The following is a 14,587-nucleotide window of genomic DNA, read 5'->3' as shown; positions in this document are numbered from 1 at the left end:
AGAGCGGCGGCTCCGGAGTCGGGGTGTGTGTTTGTTGCAATGTTGCCTTGGGTCGTGTGGTCGACAAGGGTTCGTTGCATGTGCGGTTTTTCAGTCTGATTTTCCTCATAAACTGGGCCACTCTGTTAGGTTTTCGATTCGGTTTCCCTCATAAACTGGATCAACTCTCTTCTTCTATAATGCAAAGCCAGAGCACCTGGCCCTCTGACGAGGTTCCATCAAAAAATGATGGGTGCCTCGTTCTTGAGCATCTATTATCTAGATCTGTGAGGGGAAAGCAAGACCCTCGTTGGCTCTTAGTTTATCTTCCTCGAACATCTACAGAACTTTGATAGCGGGGAGTAACTTAGACTAATAACATACGTATGTTCCTACTCTATGTTATTGCCTTCATAATAGAAAGTGTCGTATATATTTATTGCTTCGTAGACTCATTTTGCATTGAAAAAGTTATGTAATGGTAACATATTATGTTACTTCATTTGTCTCTCTCCTCTTTAATTACATAACACATCATCTTTTTTACTTATGCGACATGTATATTACTACTTATGTTACTTTCACTATGACTAGTCTTAGAGCATCTCCAATCCAACTTACCGAATTTTGACACCTACCTCTATATGCACACGGATACATTCAGAGTGTCGGACACATTTCCTCCCAACATATTGATTTCGTTTGGGGGTTTGCGAATGTTTACACACATGCATTTTTTTAGAACCGTTTGTACACATGCATATGAGAGAGTGTGTGTGTGTGTGTGATACAGGTTGGGCCGGATCTGATGTACGGGCTAATATGGTCACATTCACATTCGGACACCCCCATTTCCTCCTCACATATGAACTGTGTTTCCCTCAAAAAAAAAATGAGCTGTGTTCGAACAAAGGGGAAGGTTTTGGGAATCTCGGTTGGTTAGGCTTCTTTTTCCTCTCTTTCCCGTCCGGGCTGTCTGCTCAGACATATGAGGATTTGAGGGCCTTGGTTGGATGGAGATGCTCTTATAGATGTGTGTAATGGTACTACTTCTCGTCCCCCGTCCTGATAATCATGATGTTTCCTAACTAAAGTATTGTTCTATGACACCAAGTCAGGACCTTGCCGTGCTAGTCTAAACGGCATGATAATTTTGCACACGCTTACGCAAGGTATAAGTTTAGATAGGTTTTATTGCAACAAGGAACACTGATTCAAGTTTGCAGACCATACGTCAAGTTCTGCGACACTAAAGGCGCTTATCCATGGAACAGAACACGACGAACAACAACAGTCCATGTAAACACATCTCATCCGGATCACTGCTGCTTCAACACAACCGATCGATAAATAGAATCGAGAATAGTCCTCCATGGCCTCAGGTGCAGCTTTCACCTCTCTTTAACCTGCTCCTAAGGCCTCCTCCAAACACCCACTTGATTTAAATTATAATGAGCGCACTATGCTCGACTCACATTTTCTTGGGGTCCGAGCCGCTTTCATTTTGGTAGCCTTGAAGAATTGTGCCGCAGACATTCATGGCGCGGGCATCTAATAGACTGTGGTTCCAGAGTTTAATCATAAGGAAACGCCAGCTCCTGTTCACCCAGCGAGAAATTGCAAGTCAAATAAACACCAAACAAAAAGGTGCCTTGCTAGGCGTTACAGATGACCACAAGCAGATACTACTCACTCCGTCCCAACATATAAGAGTGTTCTCGACACTAGTGTAGTGTAGTGTCAAAAACACTTATATTACGGGACAGAGGGAGTAGTTGACATCGATAGAACTATAGCTCAGCAACTCACCATAGTAGAGGAGGATTCTGTACAAGATGTTTCCCATGAAGCCGGGAGAATGCCTCGCAGGCCCAAGGAATATGACCATCAGCTAGCACCCTGTAATTTAGCAATTCAGTAAGAGAAACGGACATGGAGGGTTCCGTGGGTATCACTAGACCAAAATTTGTACCACACAGGATGAACACAACTTGTAAAAACAAAGTTGTGATATCCTCTGCAGGAAAAAATATCATATATGATGGATACACATAGTCGAATCAAACTCAAACGACATATTTTGTTCTGAAGGCAACAACAGAAAAAACGGAATGAAAACTTTCAATGGAGTATCATGTCATATGAAAAAGTTCAAAAAAGAAGCATATAGAAATAACCCATGCCCAACACGGAACAAACAGCCTTCCGACAATCATCAAAATGAGAATGACTGAAGAACAAAGCATTCTGTGCAAGACGAAGACAAAATGGTACCCCCTTCTCACTGGAAACACCCCCAGCTTAACGCATCAGAAAACACCTTTTAAAACAATATAAAATGATGAGGACTTGGTACTTGAAGAATTTTCATATCCAAAATTTCACAACAACTAAAATCATAAAAAGAGATTTCCAATTCAGGAAGAACGCAAAAATAGTCCTGACCTTTGTTTCCGAACAAATGAGTTCCACATATGCATAATAAGTTTCTCATCGTCTGTGACGTCAACAAAATCCTCAAGCATCTGCAACACAGAAATGTAATAACTTAAAAGGGGGAATAGTAGAAATAAATTTTTAGACGGAGACTGACTTGAGCTCACGTGTAGGCAACAGCATGAATATAAATTTTATGTTTCTGAACAAAGAGGATGAAAAAAATATGATTGTATCTGACCCGTTTATCTTCAAAATCGGCGATGTCATCATCAACTTCATCTTCACTATCACGGTCCGAGAAAACTTGTTCCAGTGCCATTGGCTACAAGAAACGTAGTAAATGCAGTCAAGTTAGATTTCAAATGTAGAAATAAACTGTAGATAATCCAAAGTCCAAAGTCATAATACCAAATAAATAGTATATAATACTTAAAATCCAATAAACAAAAATAATTAGGGGCAGTGCAATAACCAAAGGATGAGCATCTGCATTAAAAGCAAGACAACGAAGACTGGCGTACAGCCAAGTGCAACCATATAGTCTGACACTCAAACCAGACATTACGCTAGCAAGACTGGCAGTCTGGTATTTGTGTAAAATAAACACGCAAGCTCTTCCAGATCACCATATTTTATTTCAAGAGAAGCTAATCATGAATGGAGAAGAGTATTACTGCACACCAACCTCTGAGGAGAAAGAACCTACTCCCTCCGTCCTTTAAAGAGTGTACTTCCAACTTTGTTGGAGGGTCAAACTATCTCAAAGTTTGACCGGGTTTGTGCAAAAATATATCAATGTTTGTGAAAATAAATAGGTATATGATGAAAACATAATTTATTATGAATCTAATGCTACTGATTTCATGACATAAATATTGGTGTATTACTGTATAAATACAGTCAAACATATAAATGTTTGACTTTCCAACAATGTTGGAAGTACACTCTTCAAAGGATGGAGGGAGTAACACTTTAGACCTCGACTATAAATCAGCATCAAATTCAAATGCTAAGTTAGAGGTTGCACTGATTATTCCCCCGTAGAAAATAACTAAAGACCAGGCACCCAGAAAACAAAATGTGGATACAAAATCCTAAGGCTATACAAGAATTATGGAACTATCAACTATGCAAACAGGCAACAGAAATAGAACAATAAAGTTTAAAGAACATAGAACAATACAATGAGAGGGTTTTTATTTTCCACACACCTGTGCCCTGTGAGAATGGAAAAACTGGCGTTTCTGCAGGAGTTGCCGGCTGCCAGACAGTATACAAAATAAAACAGTTAGTTTAACTTAACATTTTAAATCTTACAATGCATAATGTGATACCGGCAATGTAAACAGAAGGGCTACTTTCTGGGATCAGCTCGCTCCGCAGATAGTTTCCTTGTCTTCCCAAACTGTAGTACTGTGGGTGGTGAAAGATTGCTACCATGTAATGATTGAGCAGGATCAACAGAAGCACGTGGTGCAGAAATATCTGGAAATTTTAGACAACGGAAATGGGATATGAGCACATGTAAGAAATAAATCTTCACCTAAGGTAAGGATCAAAATGTTTCAGGTGTGTTATATTCAAAACAGCATGCAGAACTTCTCAATGCTGAAATTCCGCGTGCATGAAACAAAAAAGAACTAGCTCATTCTAAATTTACCAAAAATCCAAATTCACCGGAAATTTTACTCGTTTGCCAAACTGTATGAGTAAGTCAAGAAAAATATTTGGTTGACTAAGAAAAAAGGAAAAGGAAATCACAAGATAAGAATGTACCATCTTCCTCCCTCTGCACAAAGTCGTCTTCAGACACTGCCTGGGCGTCTTCAGGTGAATCTGAATCCATGATATGTGGATGTACATGGCTTATTTTCTCAGCTGTGGTTCCCAACATTCCCAACCTTCTACGCTTCTTAAACCTTGAGCTGATGCAACACAGTTTGGAAAATCAAACAGAGAACACAGCAGTAACACCTTGGAAAGTGATGAATAGCTTACGAGTAGGAAAATGTTTGATGTCTTGGATCAACTCCCTCAGCCACAAGCTGAAAATAATTGGGATTATTAGTTCCAAATATTAGAAACAAAATGCTTCAATTCAAATCAATTACTAACGATCCATGGATTTACTATGCCAAGCACGTAAAACTTATGCAAAGCAGATTCTGTGAGGTATCCTGCACATTCGTCAAAGAATTTTGCAGAAAGCATGGGTTGATCATCACCAAGAGGCATAATATGTGCAGCTCATGGCCTTTGCATACAAGAAAGTAGGATGAAAAGCTAAGAACAAAACTGAGAATTTAATTAGCAGAAAACCAAGGGATATTCTTGTTATGTGGGGAATAAGATTGATTCAGTCAATCCACCCAAGCTAATTGTTTGGTGCGGTTAGTCCCTCGATTAGTCAGGATTAACCCTTTTTATTCAAATTAGTTGTACCCCAAGTCATACTGATTCAATGAGTCCACCCAAGCTAATTGTTTGGTTCGGTTAGTCCCTCGGTTAGTCAGGATTAACCAGTTTTATTCAAATTAGTTGTACTTGTTAGGAATCCTAGAGTTTTATTCAAATTAGTTGTACTCGTTAGGAATCCTAGATTCAAGGATTATCTAAATGAATGGTGCTCCATTAGGGGTGCTACAGATAGGATGAGTGGATACTGCATAAAACCGCGAGATGTAAATTGTAATCTACTGAGTCAAGTCAAGCAAAGAGCTAAGGAAAACAAGTCTTTCCTGCTCTCTGCCTCACCCTCTCTCCTATCCTTGCGCAGCTGCGCCTAGCGCTTCCAGCCCAAGACCTAGCCAAACCCACAAACAGTACCCCAAAAACCAACCTCACACTAAAGGGCAGCCCGGTGCATGTAGCTCCTGCTTGCGCAGGGTCCAGGGAAGTGTTCCGACCACTTTGGGTCTATTGTTCGCAGCCTTTCCCTACATTTCTGCAAGAGGCTGTTTCCAGGACTCGGAACCCGTGACCTCATGGTCACAAGGCAGCAGCTTTACCACTGCACCAAGGCTCCCCTTCAAACACGAACCTCACACTCACGAGATAATACTCTCCTACAAAATCCATTCCATGAAATCAAGCCATATAACATGCTAAACTTAGAACACTCGGTTCAAACAGCTAACTTGGAAGTTCTAGATCTCTGATTTACCTCAGTTCTCCAGACATCAGTCTTCAGACTAACATTAACAGCCTGGCATTCTTCAGATATCTGTTTGAGCATAATGAACAAATTACGATCAAAGTATGACAACAAGCAAATAAGATTTAGTGATGGAAATTTCGGAGGTTTACCAACCCAAAACTCAAAGTGGAATAGGTCATGTGATGAGTTCAAGTGACACCCCAAACCCTAGTACCACCAGGATCACAACATTAGAGATTTGCCCTGAGAAAGTGGGCACAAAGATTGTTCCCAAAAAAAATAGAAAGGTCGTGCAGAAAGCAAACACAATCCAAATTTCATCACAAAGAACATCTAGACATTAGTGGTGCAGTGAGAATAAAATATTTGGTTTTACCTAACTGTAGCAGGTGAAATGATCCACCAGCCAATAGCAGCAAAGTGACATTTGAATAAATACAGTGCAAATGGAACTTTGCATCAAACTTTACCTTGTAGCTTCCACATTTTACCAAGCAGAAGGGGCAAGCAAAATCTTCAGTGACTGGTAAGAAAAGACCAATATAAGAAACAAAAAGAAAACAAGAAGAGCAAAGAATCACGAACCAACCAGAATTATTCGGGCTTTTTACCAACAAATGTCAATAAGTGGCGTAAAGTGAACATAGGTAATTGCGCGAATCTAACACTGGATCTTTGTCATGATCAGCATTCACAACAAAGGACTAAAAAACACGGCTGGAGCTATACGGCACTCAATCAGCAATACGTACATCAGTTCATGGGCAAACATATACCTTAAACTACGCCACCAAATACAGCACATAGCACTCCTTTTATGATTATTAAGATACTTTGGTCTCCCATGCTTTACACATTCGTAAAATCTATTCTTCCAATTTCAATGTTACACTATCATTCTGAAGCGCTACAGATCATATGAGGTGTGTGCTTTCTGTCTTATGCACCAGCATTTTCAGTAATTGCATCTTTTTTAACGGAGCATATCTGACTTTTGCGTTTGTGGTAATGACACGGAACTTGATTTTCAGAACAAAAAAATGCATGATTCATAATTAATTCAGAGAGAAATTTATAAGCCATTTCTTAAGTTAAAAACATATCAGTACATTAAAACCATTATACTTACCATTACCGAACTTAGCTCGCCAGCTTTAGTTCCAGGATCATATGCTAACCTAAAGCGTAACAGCGTAAAGTTCTCCACTAGGTTACTAGCTATGGCACCACAATTAGTGTGACAAAGTAAATAAGATTACCACCATCAAACAGAAGTAGCTATTATTCCAACATGTGTACCAAGAAAGGGTCTTAGCAGAATATGTTTTAATAGTTCAATGCTGGTGGATCATTTATTCAGATATTTAACATATCTAGTTCATTACTTTTCACAGTCAGGTATAAGGAGAAAATGTAGAAAACCTAGAAAAAATGTCAAATACATGATACAAACAAGTGTGAGTGGAAGTGTGGAACTGAAAAAACACATGAACCCAAATGTTTGTGTAAGGGATAACCTTCAGTCTTTTGCATAGTATTGTTGTAGTACTTGAAGTTGAAAAGCACATTACCAGCTCTCAACCTGTGTGGAAAACAAAAAAATTATATCTGCTCAATTGGTCATATTGAAACGCAAATGCATTTGTAGAGATGAAAGTAAAAGCAAAGTGTCACACTAAGACCTGGCCAGACAACAAGTGCTTCGGTTAGGCTAAGGTCACACAAGAGCACAACAAACCTGAGCCGGTAGCCAAAACCTCACCACTAGGCACTAACAGAAATTTGATATACTGACTCCATTCCTTTACCTGCCCTTTCAGACATCTAAATCTATATAGAAGGTACCAATACATGTTTGTGGAATCCACACAATTTGAACCATCCATCCAACTTTCACCGAATGATTCAGAATTTTAGTTGGACTTTCTCAGATTCGGCTTTAATTGCACAATAATCCTCTTAATAAACCTCCATCTTATTTATTTTCCTCCTACCTTAATTGTAAGTGAAATCCTAATCCCTTCTCTGATTTCTCGTGTGCACTCACTCTGCGTCCTCTTCTCTCAAGGTGACATATTTCCCCCCTCTTCTCCCCACGCACACATGCCCACTTCCCTCTCGATATCTGCCACCTTTGCCGCTCGCCTGCCAATCGCTCCCCACTGCGCTATCTATTGTGTGGCGCTGAGAACTTCTTTGTGTTTGCAATATGTTCATTTCATTTTGCATTATGTCCCTATGACCAATGCCATCACTTTCTTCAACTATATTTCAGGAAAGCAACTAAAAGTAGTATAATGATCTGAAGGTATTTTCTATGGAAAATCTAGAACTATTATTTGAACATGACAAATCAGTATATATTTGTGTATATTAGCAGCCAATTTAAAAGATAGACTCCGTGCATTCTAAAACAACACCTAACAATGAACAGGTCCATCTTAGCCCGCTCAACTGTCACAGATGTCCAGTTTTCACCCTCAACTATGAAACAGAACATTTAACAGCCTGTCCATGTTGGTTTTGCCACATTTGGTACATGCCATCCACACACACATAAAATGTTTTCAGCAGGCAGCAAGCTCAGCTGCGCTGACTGCAAAACAGTGGCCATCTACTAAACCCTGTCAAAAACTCAAAATAGATATCTTCGAGCTAAGCTCTCCAAGCAAGCGAATGCAGTTACTCACGACTCTATTACGATAAATAGAGCTATAGATATGCATATACATGTAGTAGTGTTACCTTATGATATGTGGTAATGAAGAAGGTGGGACACCACTGTATGAGTAACTACTATATGGAGATTCAGACATGTCTTTTGCACCAGCTTCTTGAGCAGATATGCCTACTTGGAGTTGATATGAACCCTGCAACAATAATACAAATCTCAGAGAAGCTACGGAAGTAAATAACAGAACATACTGCAGTAAGGTGCTGACATCCTATATAAAAAATACTTACCCACTTAAATGCGGAAACAATTATTAGATAAAAAATAAAGTAACAGGGATAAACTTACCGTAGCATCAACCTTATGAGAGCAAAATGTCAAGCAACTGTCCTGCTCCATAAATTTCGGCTGCATATATAACAAAAGGAAAGGCAAGTGGGTCAACATATAGAGTCAAGTACGGGCATCTTTGGTTCAAGGCTAATTTTGCTTAAGCAATGTGTGGCTTACCGCAAAAGAGTGGCTAACAAAATTAAAGCCACAAGTGTGGCAAAAGATTGTGTCTATGACACATGGGCCATATATGTAGTTAAGTGTGTGGTAAAAACGGGTATGTACCTCAAAAAACTGTGGCTTGCCTATGGTTAAGCGTGGCAAGTTGTGCAAAAGATTGTGTCTATGACACATGGGCCATATAGGTAGTTAAGTGTGTGGCAAAAAAAGAGTATGTACCTCAAAAAACTGTGGCTTGCCTATGGTTAAGCATGGCAAGTTGTGCAAAAGATTTGTGTCTATGACACATAGGCCATATAGGTAGCTATAAGTGTGGCGAAAAACAAGTATGTACCTCAAAAAACTGTGGCTTGCCTATGGTTAAGCGTGGCAAGTTGTGACTGGGAACCAAACAACCCCTAAGATTGGCAAGTAGTTGCCACTACACTGCATATTATCTCTCTTGATTTAACAATTTTCTATTAAAAACAAAAAAGATAGCGGATCCTGAGAAAGAACTGAATGGAACACATTTGCAGAATCACTGGAATATCCATAAACTACAATTTCAACCTTTACTGTTAATGTTCATCTTATAATATGTTCAGTTATCTTGATGCAAATTGCACTACTAATTTGACGATTTTCCATCTGAACTTCTGTAATGGGATGTGCTAATTAATTGCAAGCACTACAGCCTTCTAGATAGCAGAAGGTACATGGGGTAGATCGTCAAAATTTAACGTACAGGTGGCTAAGGTAATTTATGTAGTTGAAACATGCTTCAGGTGCTGCAAAAGGATTTTGCTTCGTCCATCCTATGGTTAAATACTACAGAAAATTTGCAGTGCATACAATAGGAACATTAAAGCTTAAAACCATGAGCAAGTTGAATTGGCATACCTCTAAGAAACTTGGGCTCATACTAACTGCAGAAGCCAACTCCACTGTATGTCCCAAATTTAAAGTTACACAGTTCTCCAAAGACGAACCAAGTAGATCAATTGGTATTTTACCCCAGAAACATTTCCCTTCAAGCTCTGACAAAATGCATCACATAGATGATAGTAAATAACTGCACTCAACAACACTACAAATCATAAGTGGTTTCTGAGATTCAATGTGTTCTTTACACTTTATTTCAGAAGGCACATGTGCTAGCTATACTAGCCAGTATGGGTGACTGACAATAACTATACCCTAAAAGGAGATAAAATAATCTAAACTAATGGCATACATGGCCTAGTAGCCCCTTGTCAAAAACCGATAATGCAATGTTTAAGGATACTTTTCATTTGATTCTCCTAACCACAGTAAAGTCCGTAAACACAGCCAGATCTTGCTCACCTACACTTTGTTAAGTAGTTATCCATGGATTAAAGGAATGTTTGTTAACTATTTTTTATTTCCAACGACTGTAATACTGATCTTCCATGCAAGAGAAGGTCTGGTAAGTTGCTGTTAGCTGTGAGATAGGTGGTTGCAAGGGTTGGATTGGTTTGGCCAAGAATATTGGGCGTGAACTAGCTTAGCATACTGGGAGATAAACATAGTTTGATCACTGGTCTTCATTCTTGTCAAGAATTGGGCATTTGAGAATACAATTATATCTTCCACCACATGATAAGCAACAGTAACTGGCTAGTGGTAGCTCAACCTGTGTGGCACACATTTTGTGTGCCACACATTTTGTGTGGCACACATTTTTGTGTGGCTATCTAAATGTCTTACTTGCTAAGTTTTAACATACTGTGTTAAACAACGGTAAGCATGCGCTTATTCTAGTAACTGTTTAGTAATTTTTTTTCACAAAATAACAACCACAAGCTTACTTTGGAGAGCAGAGCCTTCCACATGGTCCACAGAGCAGTTATGTTCACCACGATTTTCCCCAACTTGCCCTTCCGAAACTAAAAAGGGAACCAAATGTGATGGTGGTGAAGAAATGTAAAACCATAAACATCACATATGAAGCACATCATACCGCAGCTGATAAGGATAATGTTAAGGTTGCAAGCTCGGGAGGTTGATAAATTCTTGATGTCTGGAATTATGAACGTAGCTTTGGTGCGACCTTTATTACCAAATTCACTAAAAGCCGTAAGCAAACAAGCCCTACTGAATCGATATATTGGAGAATGCTGCAAAACATTATGCATTAATGAGATAAGAGATCATTTGGTACAAAATGTTGCATGTGTGGAACTAAAAAATAGGCAGACTTACCCCTTCAAGCGAAATATTACTGGTAGGTGTAGCCAACAGAACATAAAGAGGAAAGATATTCTGTTCTGGCAACTCGGTATTTGTACCTCGAGATAGTGATACCGTTATCTGAATCCTACATCCATAGCACAAACATTGATCAGCATTTGCACGATGAATAGACAATAAAATCCAAAAGTGGTTAGTACATAGTTTAACAGACATTACACCTGAGAACTTAATCACTTGGGCCTTGTTTGGCCAAGCTACCGTTTCAGCTTCTACTAGGGTGTGTTTGGTTTGGGGCATGGGATGGAATGTCACAGGTTGGTTCTGCACCTGGCACTGGTTCTTGTGTTTGGTTTGAGAAGAAACTGGAACGGACTGATTCCCCACAAGTGGATATACCCCTCCGATGCCAAACCAACAGATTCCTCCAAATCGGTGGAATCACATGGTTCCTCGTCTATTAGCGATAAAAATACAAATAAAATGAGCTCGTCTCACTGCCATGTCTCTCGCACCCTCACATCTCACCCCCTCGATCTGTGGAGGAGCACCACCCAGGGCCACAGCGGCAGGCCGCAGTCATTCTCCGGCGGGAGGAGGCACAAGCCGCTGAGAATCTCGAACGGAGCCTGAGGCCACCATCGCTCTCAGATTCCTACACAGAGAGCTGAGGCGGGCCTAGGAGTAGTGCTTGCCATCACAGGCGACTATCAAAACTCTCTTGACGGCTCACCAGAGCGGGACGGTGGTGGTCTCGAGCTGTTGGGCGGACGAATTTGTCGAGAGCCATGAGAAAAGCTAGCGAATTGTTAAAGCCCAGGCACACTGTAAACTAAAGTACACTTTGCTCTACGAAGAACCATACTTTTTTGCGAATACCAAGAGCCATACTTGAATAAACATCATGTGTATAGTACACATACTAAAGTTCCATAGATCACAAATGTACCAAATGTGTAATACAATATATAGTACCACCTCTGTTTCAAATACCAGGCATACTAAGTTTCAGTAGAACAAACATTTGACCAGGAATTAAACTATTACTATGTAACAATTGTGCTAAAAACACATAACCACAAATTTGTGCTTTAATTGTACTTTAGAAGATGGGTCTAATGTAATGCTCATGCTAGGATCACACTGTGCGTGAGTGTGTGACCCCTCCGACATGACCTATCTGGAAAAATATCCTAACCCCAAGACAGAGCGCCTCACTCATGTGTACCGCATGTAGGAAAACCCCTGGCAAGATCCCAGTCATGCCATGTCACCACCAGCATGCCGTTCTTTTGCCTGCCATACCCCGGCTCGATTGGACTAAAATTGATCCGCTTTGCCAAATTAAGGGAGGCAGATGCATGATTCGCAAGGCGGCGTGCCTAAGTGTTTCCACTTGCCAAGTTTATCGACTTCTGATGCATTTCTCTCCTACTTTTTATGATCATGTATGTGCTAACTGTTGCATAGCCAACCTAGGCAATGGCATTCGGAAGGGAAATTATCAATCCAATTAGTTTCCAAATGACTAATAAATAAGCATTAAGAATAATGAAAAAATCCTGCTACGTTCTTCAAATTATTGGGTGGAGTAGGATCTACGGTTTGATACTACTACTATGTTCAAAGCATTTCCAATTTAATTCAACTCTAATCATAACAACCTTATGTACGCCGTTCCAAGACAGCTAAAGGAATCAGCAAACTACATAATAGTGAAGTCTCTGCAATTCGCAAATAAAAAATAGTGAAGTGTCCGCTATGTAAAAAAGAAAATACGTTTTGAAACAGGACAGTCCTTTCTTTTTCTCGACATATTGGATTTGGATCACAACAATTCTGAGTGTCAGCATGTTCTGCAGTAGAGTCAAAGTGTGTACCTCTTTTTTCGGCTTGCATGTATCTTGTAATGAAGGCATCTTTGCAGAAAAGCGGGCTGCAAAAGTCAGTGAGAGATCATTGGTATCTCAAATCACTTGCACATGATGGTTATGTGATAAACACATGTGATTCATGTCAAATGAAGCTGCAAAGTTAAGATGGAACTTACATTTCTAATGGCCCGCCGCTGAATGATATTGTATAGCTCAACTGGCTTGCAGTACAACGCGAAACTTTCTTCAGCAGCAAGCTGCTCATCTGGAGATAATCGAGCTCTAAGCTGTTGCTGGCGCATCTGGTCTGCAGACTGAGGGTAACTGAATTCACACCCAGCATCCCTGCATGTATGCAGCACCAACATCAAAAGAAGAAGATACATTCATCTCATCTCACTATTAAGATCAAGAAAACCATCTACCATATATACATGAGTGCATATCTGCAAAGCAGCTGAACAGTTACAGAACAACTAAGCTACTTCTCAGAATCTGGATACAACCAAGGTGGGCCACACAGATTTCCAGTGATTAATTCTTAGAAATAAAAATGGCCATTTACTAGTTTCCAGGTGCAACCAGCCGACATAGGTTACCAACCAGGGATGAGTCAATAGACAATACTCATTTATTAATTTCCAAATGCAACAAGGTAAGCTCTGAATATACTCACACATTAATTCTTGGAAGTAGCCACTTACAGTGAAAAGAACTTCACTATCCCACAAAGCATCCTACAAACACAGAGACCACAGTGCAGTATCCAACTGCGATTCTAACATTGTACTAAAAAAAAATTCTCCTGCGTTGCCCACACAGACATGACCAGGCAAATTCGACACAACTCAAGTAACAAGTAGCACGAGTATAGCATAAGCACAGCAACAGTAAAATAGGTTAGGGGGGAGAGGCGTACGCTGCGTCCCGGGCAGGTAAAGGTAGGCCAGGCATCCTCCTCGCTGCCGCCGAGCTCCTCAGGGTCGCGGACGGGCGGATTTAACAAGGGGCATCAACCGGCGGGGACTGGTCTAGGTGGCGCGCCTGCACACCAGAAATTTGTGCAGGTTAAAATTAGTTAGGGTTCGATTTGAGTGATAATAATCACTGGATGACAGAAATCGCGGTCGTACCTCAAAGACCGATGTCGAAGCTCGCGGACGGGGTGGAGAGAGCAGGGACGGCGATGGCGGCGGCGTCGAGGCGCGTCAGTGGCGGCGACGTTCCGGTCGTGAGGCGTCGGCGACGGCGCGGCGGCGGAGAGAGATTTAGAGCCGCATTGGGCCGGAAGGGAGCACCAGATGAAGAAGAAATTAGTTTTCCCTTTTCCTCTTTAATTTATCAACTACCTCCCAGCCTCCGCGTCGATTCGAGACTTTGAGCCGTCCGATCATAATCGTGAACATATCGGAAGCATTTGCTTTTCCGAACCTCCACGTCGATTCAAGATTTTGAGCCGTCCGATCATAATCATGAACATATTGGAAGCATTTGCTTTTCCGAACCTCCACGTCGATTCGAGGTTTTGAGCCATCCGATCACAATCGTGAACGCATCCGAAGGTTCCGCTTTTCCGAGCCTCCACGTCGATGCGAGACTTTGAGCCGTCCGATCGTAATCGTGAGCGTACCAGAAGCATCTGCTTTTCCGCAAGGGTTTCTTTCCTTGTTCGCGTCATTTCACATTAGATGTTAGCTGACTGGTCCAACTTATCATCGCCGTTACTCCACAAACTGATCCAGAGGCCCTATAGTGAAC

General features: G+C 40.7%; 1 protein-coding gene across 1 annotated transcript; it reads right to left on the bottom strand.

Moving 5' to 3' along the window:
• Positions 1-1,154: 1,154 nt before the first annotated feature.
• LOC119301264 (polycomb group protein EMF2B-like) lies at positions 1,155-14,149 on the bottom strand. The gene is made up of 22 exons (XM_037578209.1): positions 13,963-14,149; positions 13,749-13,873; positions 13,006-13,174; positions 12,836-12,891; positions 10,968-11,082; positions 10,726-10,882; positions 10,574-10,651; positions 9,645-9,781; positions 8,598-8,657; positions 8,321-8,445; positions 7,093-7,157; positions 6,046-6,098; positions 5,729-5,782; positions 5,582-5,641; positions 4,417-4,463; positions 4,195-4,343; positions 3,777-3,903; positions 3,630-3,678; positions 2,657-2,740; positions 2,425-2,504; positions 1,789-1,878; positions 1,155-1,577 (listed from the first exon to the last, which is right to left on the bottom strand). The coding sequence occupies exons 2-22, from the start codon at positions 13,781-13,783 to the stop codon at positions 1,451-1,453; spliced, it is 1,917 nt and encodes a 638-aa protein (XP_037434106.1). The 5' UTR covers positions 13,784-13,873; positions 13,963-14,149; the 3' UTR covers positions 1,155-1,450.
• Positions 14,150-14,587: the final 438 nt, after the last annotated feature.

This window comes from Triticum dicoccoides, chromosome 5A (assembly GCF_002162155.2).
Source record: "Triticum dicoccoides isolate Atlit2015 ecotype Zavitan chromosome 5A, WEW_v2.0, whole genome shotgun sequence".
Lineage (NCBI taxonomy): Eukaryota > Viridiplantae > Streptophyta > Magnoliopsida > Poales > Poaceae > Triticum > Triticum dicoccoides.
The sequence above is the reverse complement of the archived record's forward strand: the minus strand, read 5'-3'. Positions and strand labels throughout refer to the sequence as shown.

Excerpts from the sequence above, each read along its gene's own strand:
- LOC119301264 (XM_037578209.1), bottom strand. The coding sequence starts at position 13,783 with ATGCCTGGCCTACCTTTACCTGCCCGGGACGCAGC. Across the intron at positions 7,158-8,320 it reads TCATTACCACATATCATAAG|GTTGAGAGCTGGTAATGTGC; the intron begins GTAACACTACTA and ends TTTTCCACACAG. Across the intron at positions 5,783-6,045 it reads TAAAATGTGGAAGCTACAAG|GGTTTGGGGTGTCACTTGAA; the intron begins GTAAAGTTTGAT and ends TGGTGGTACTAG.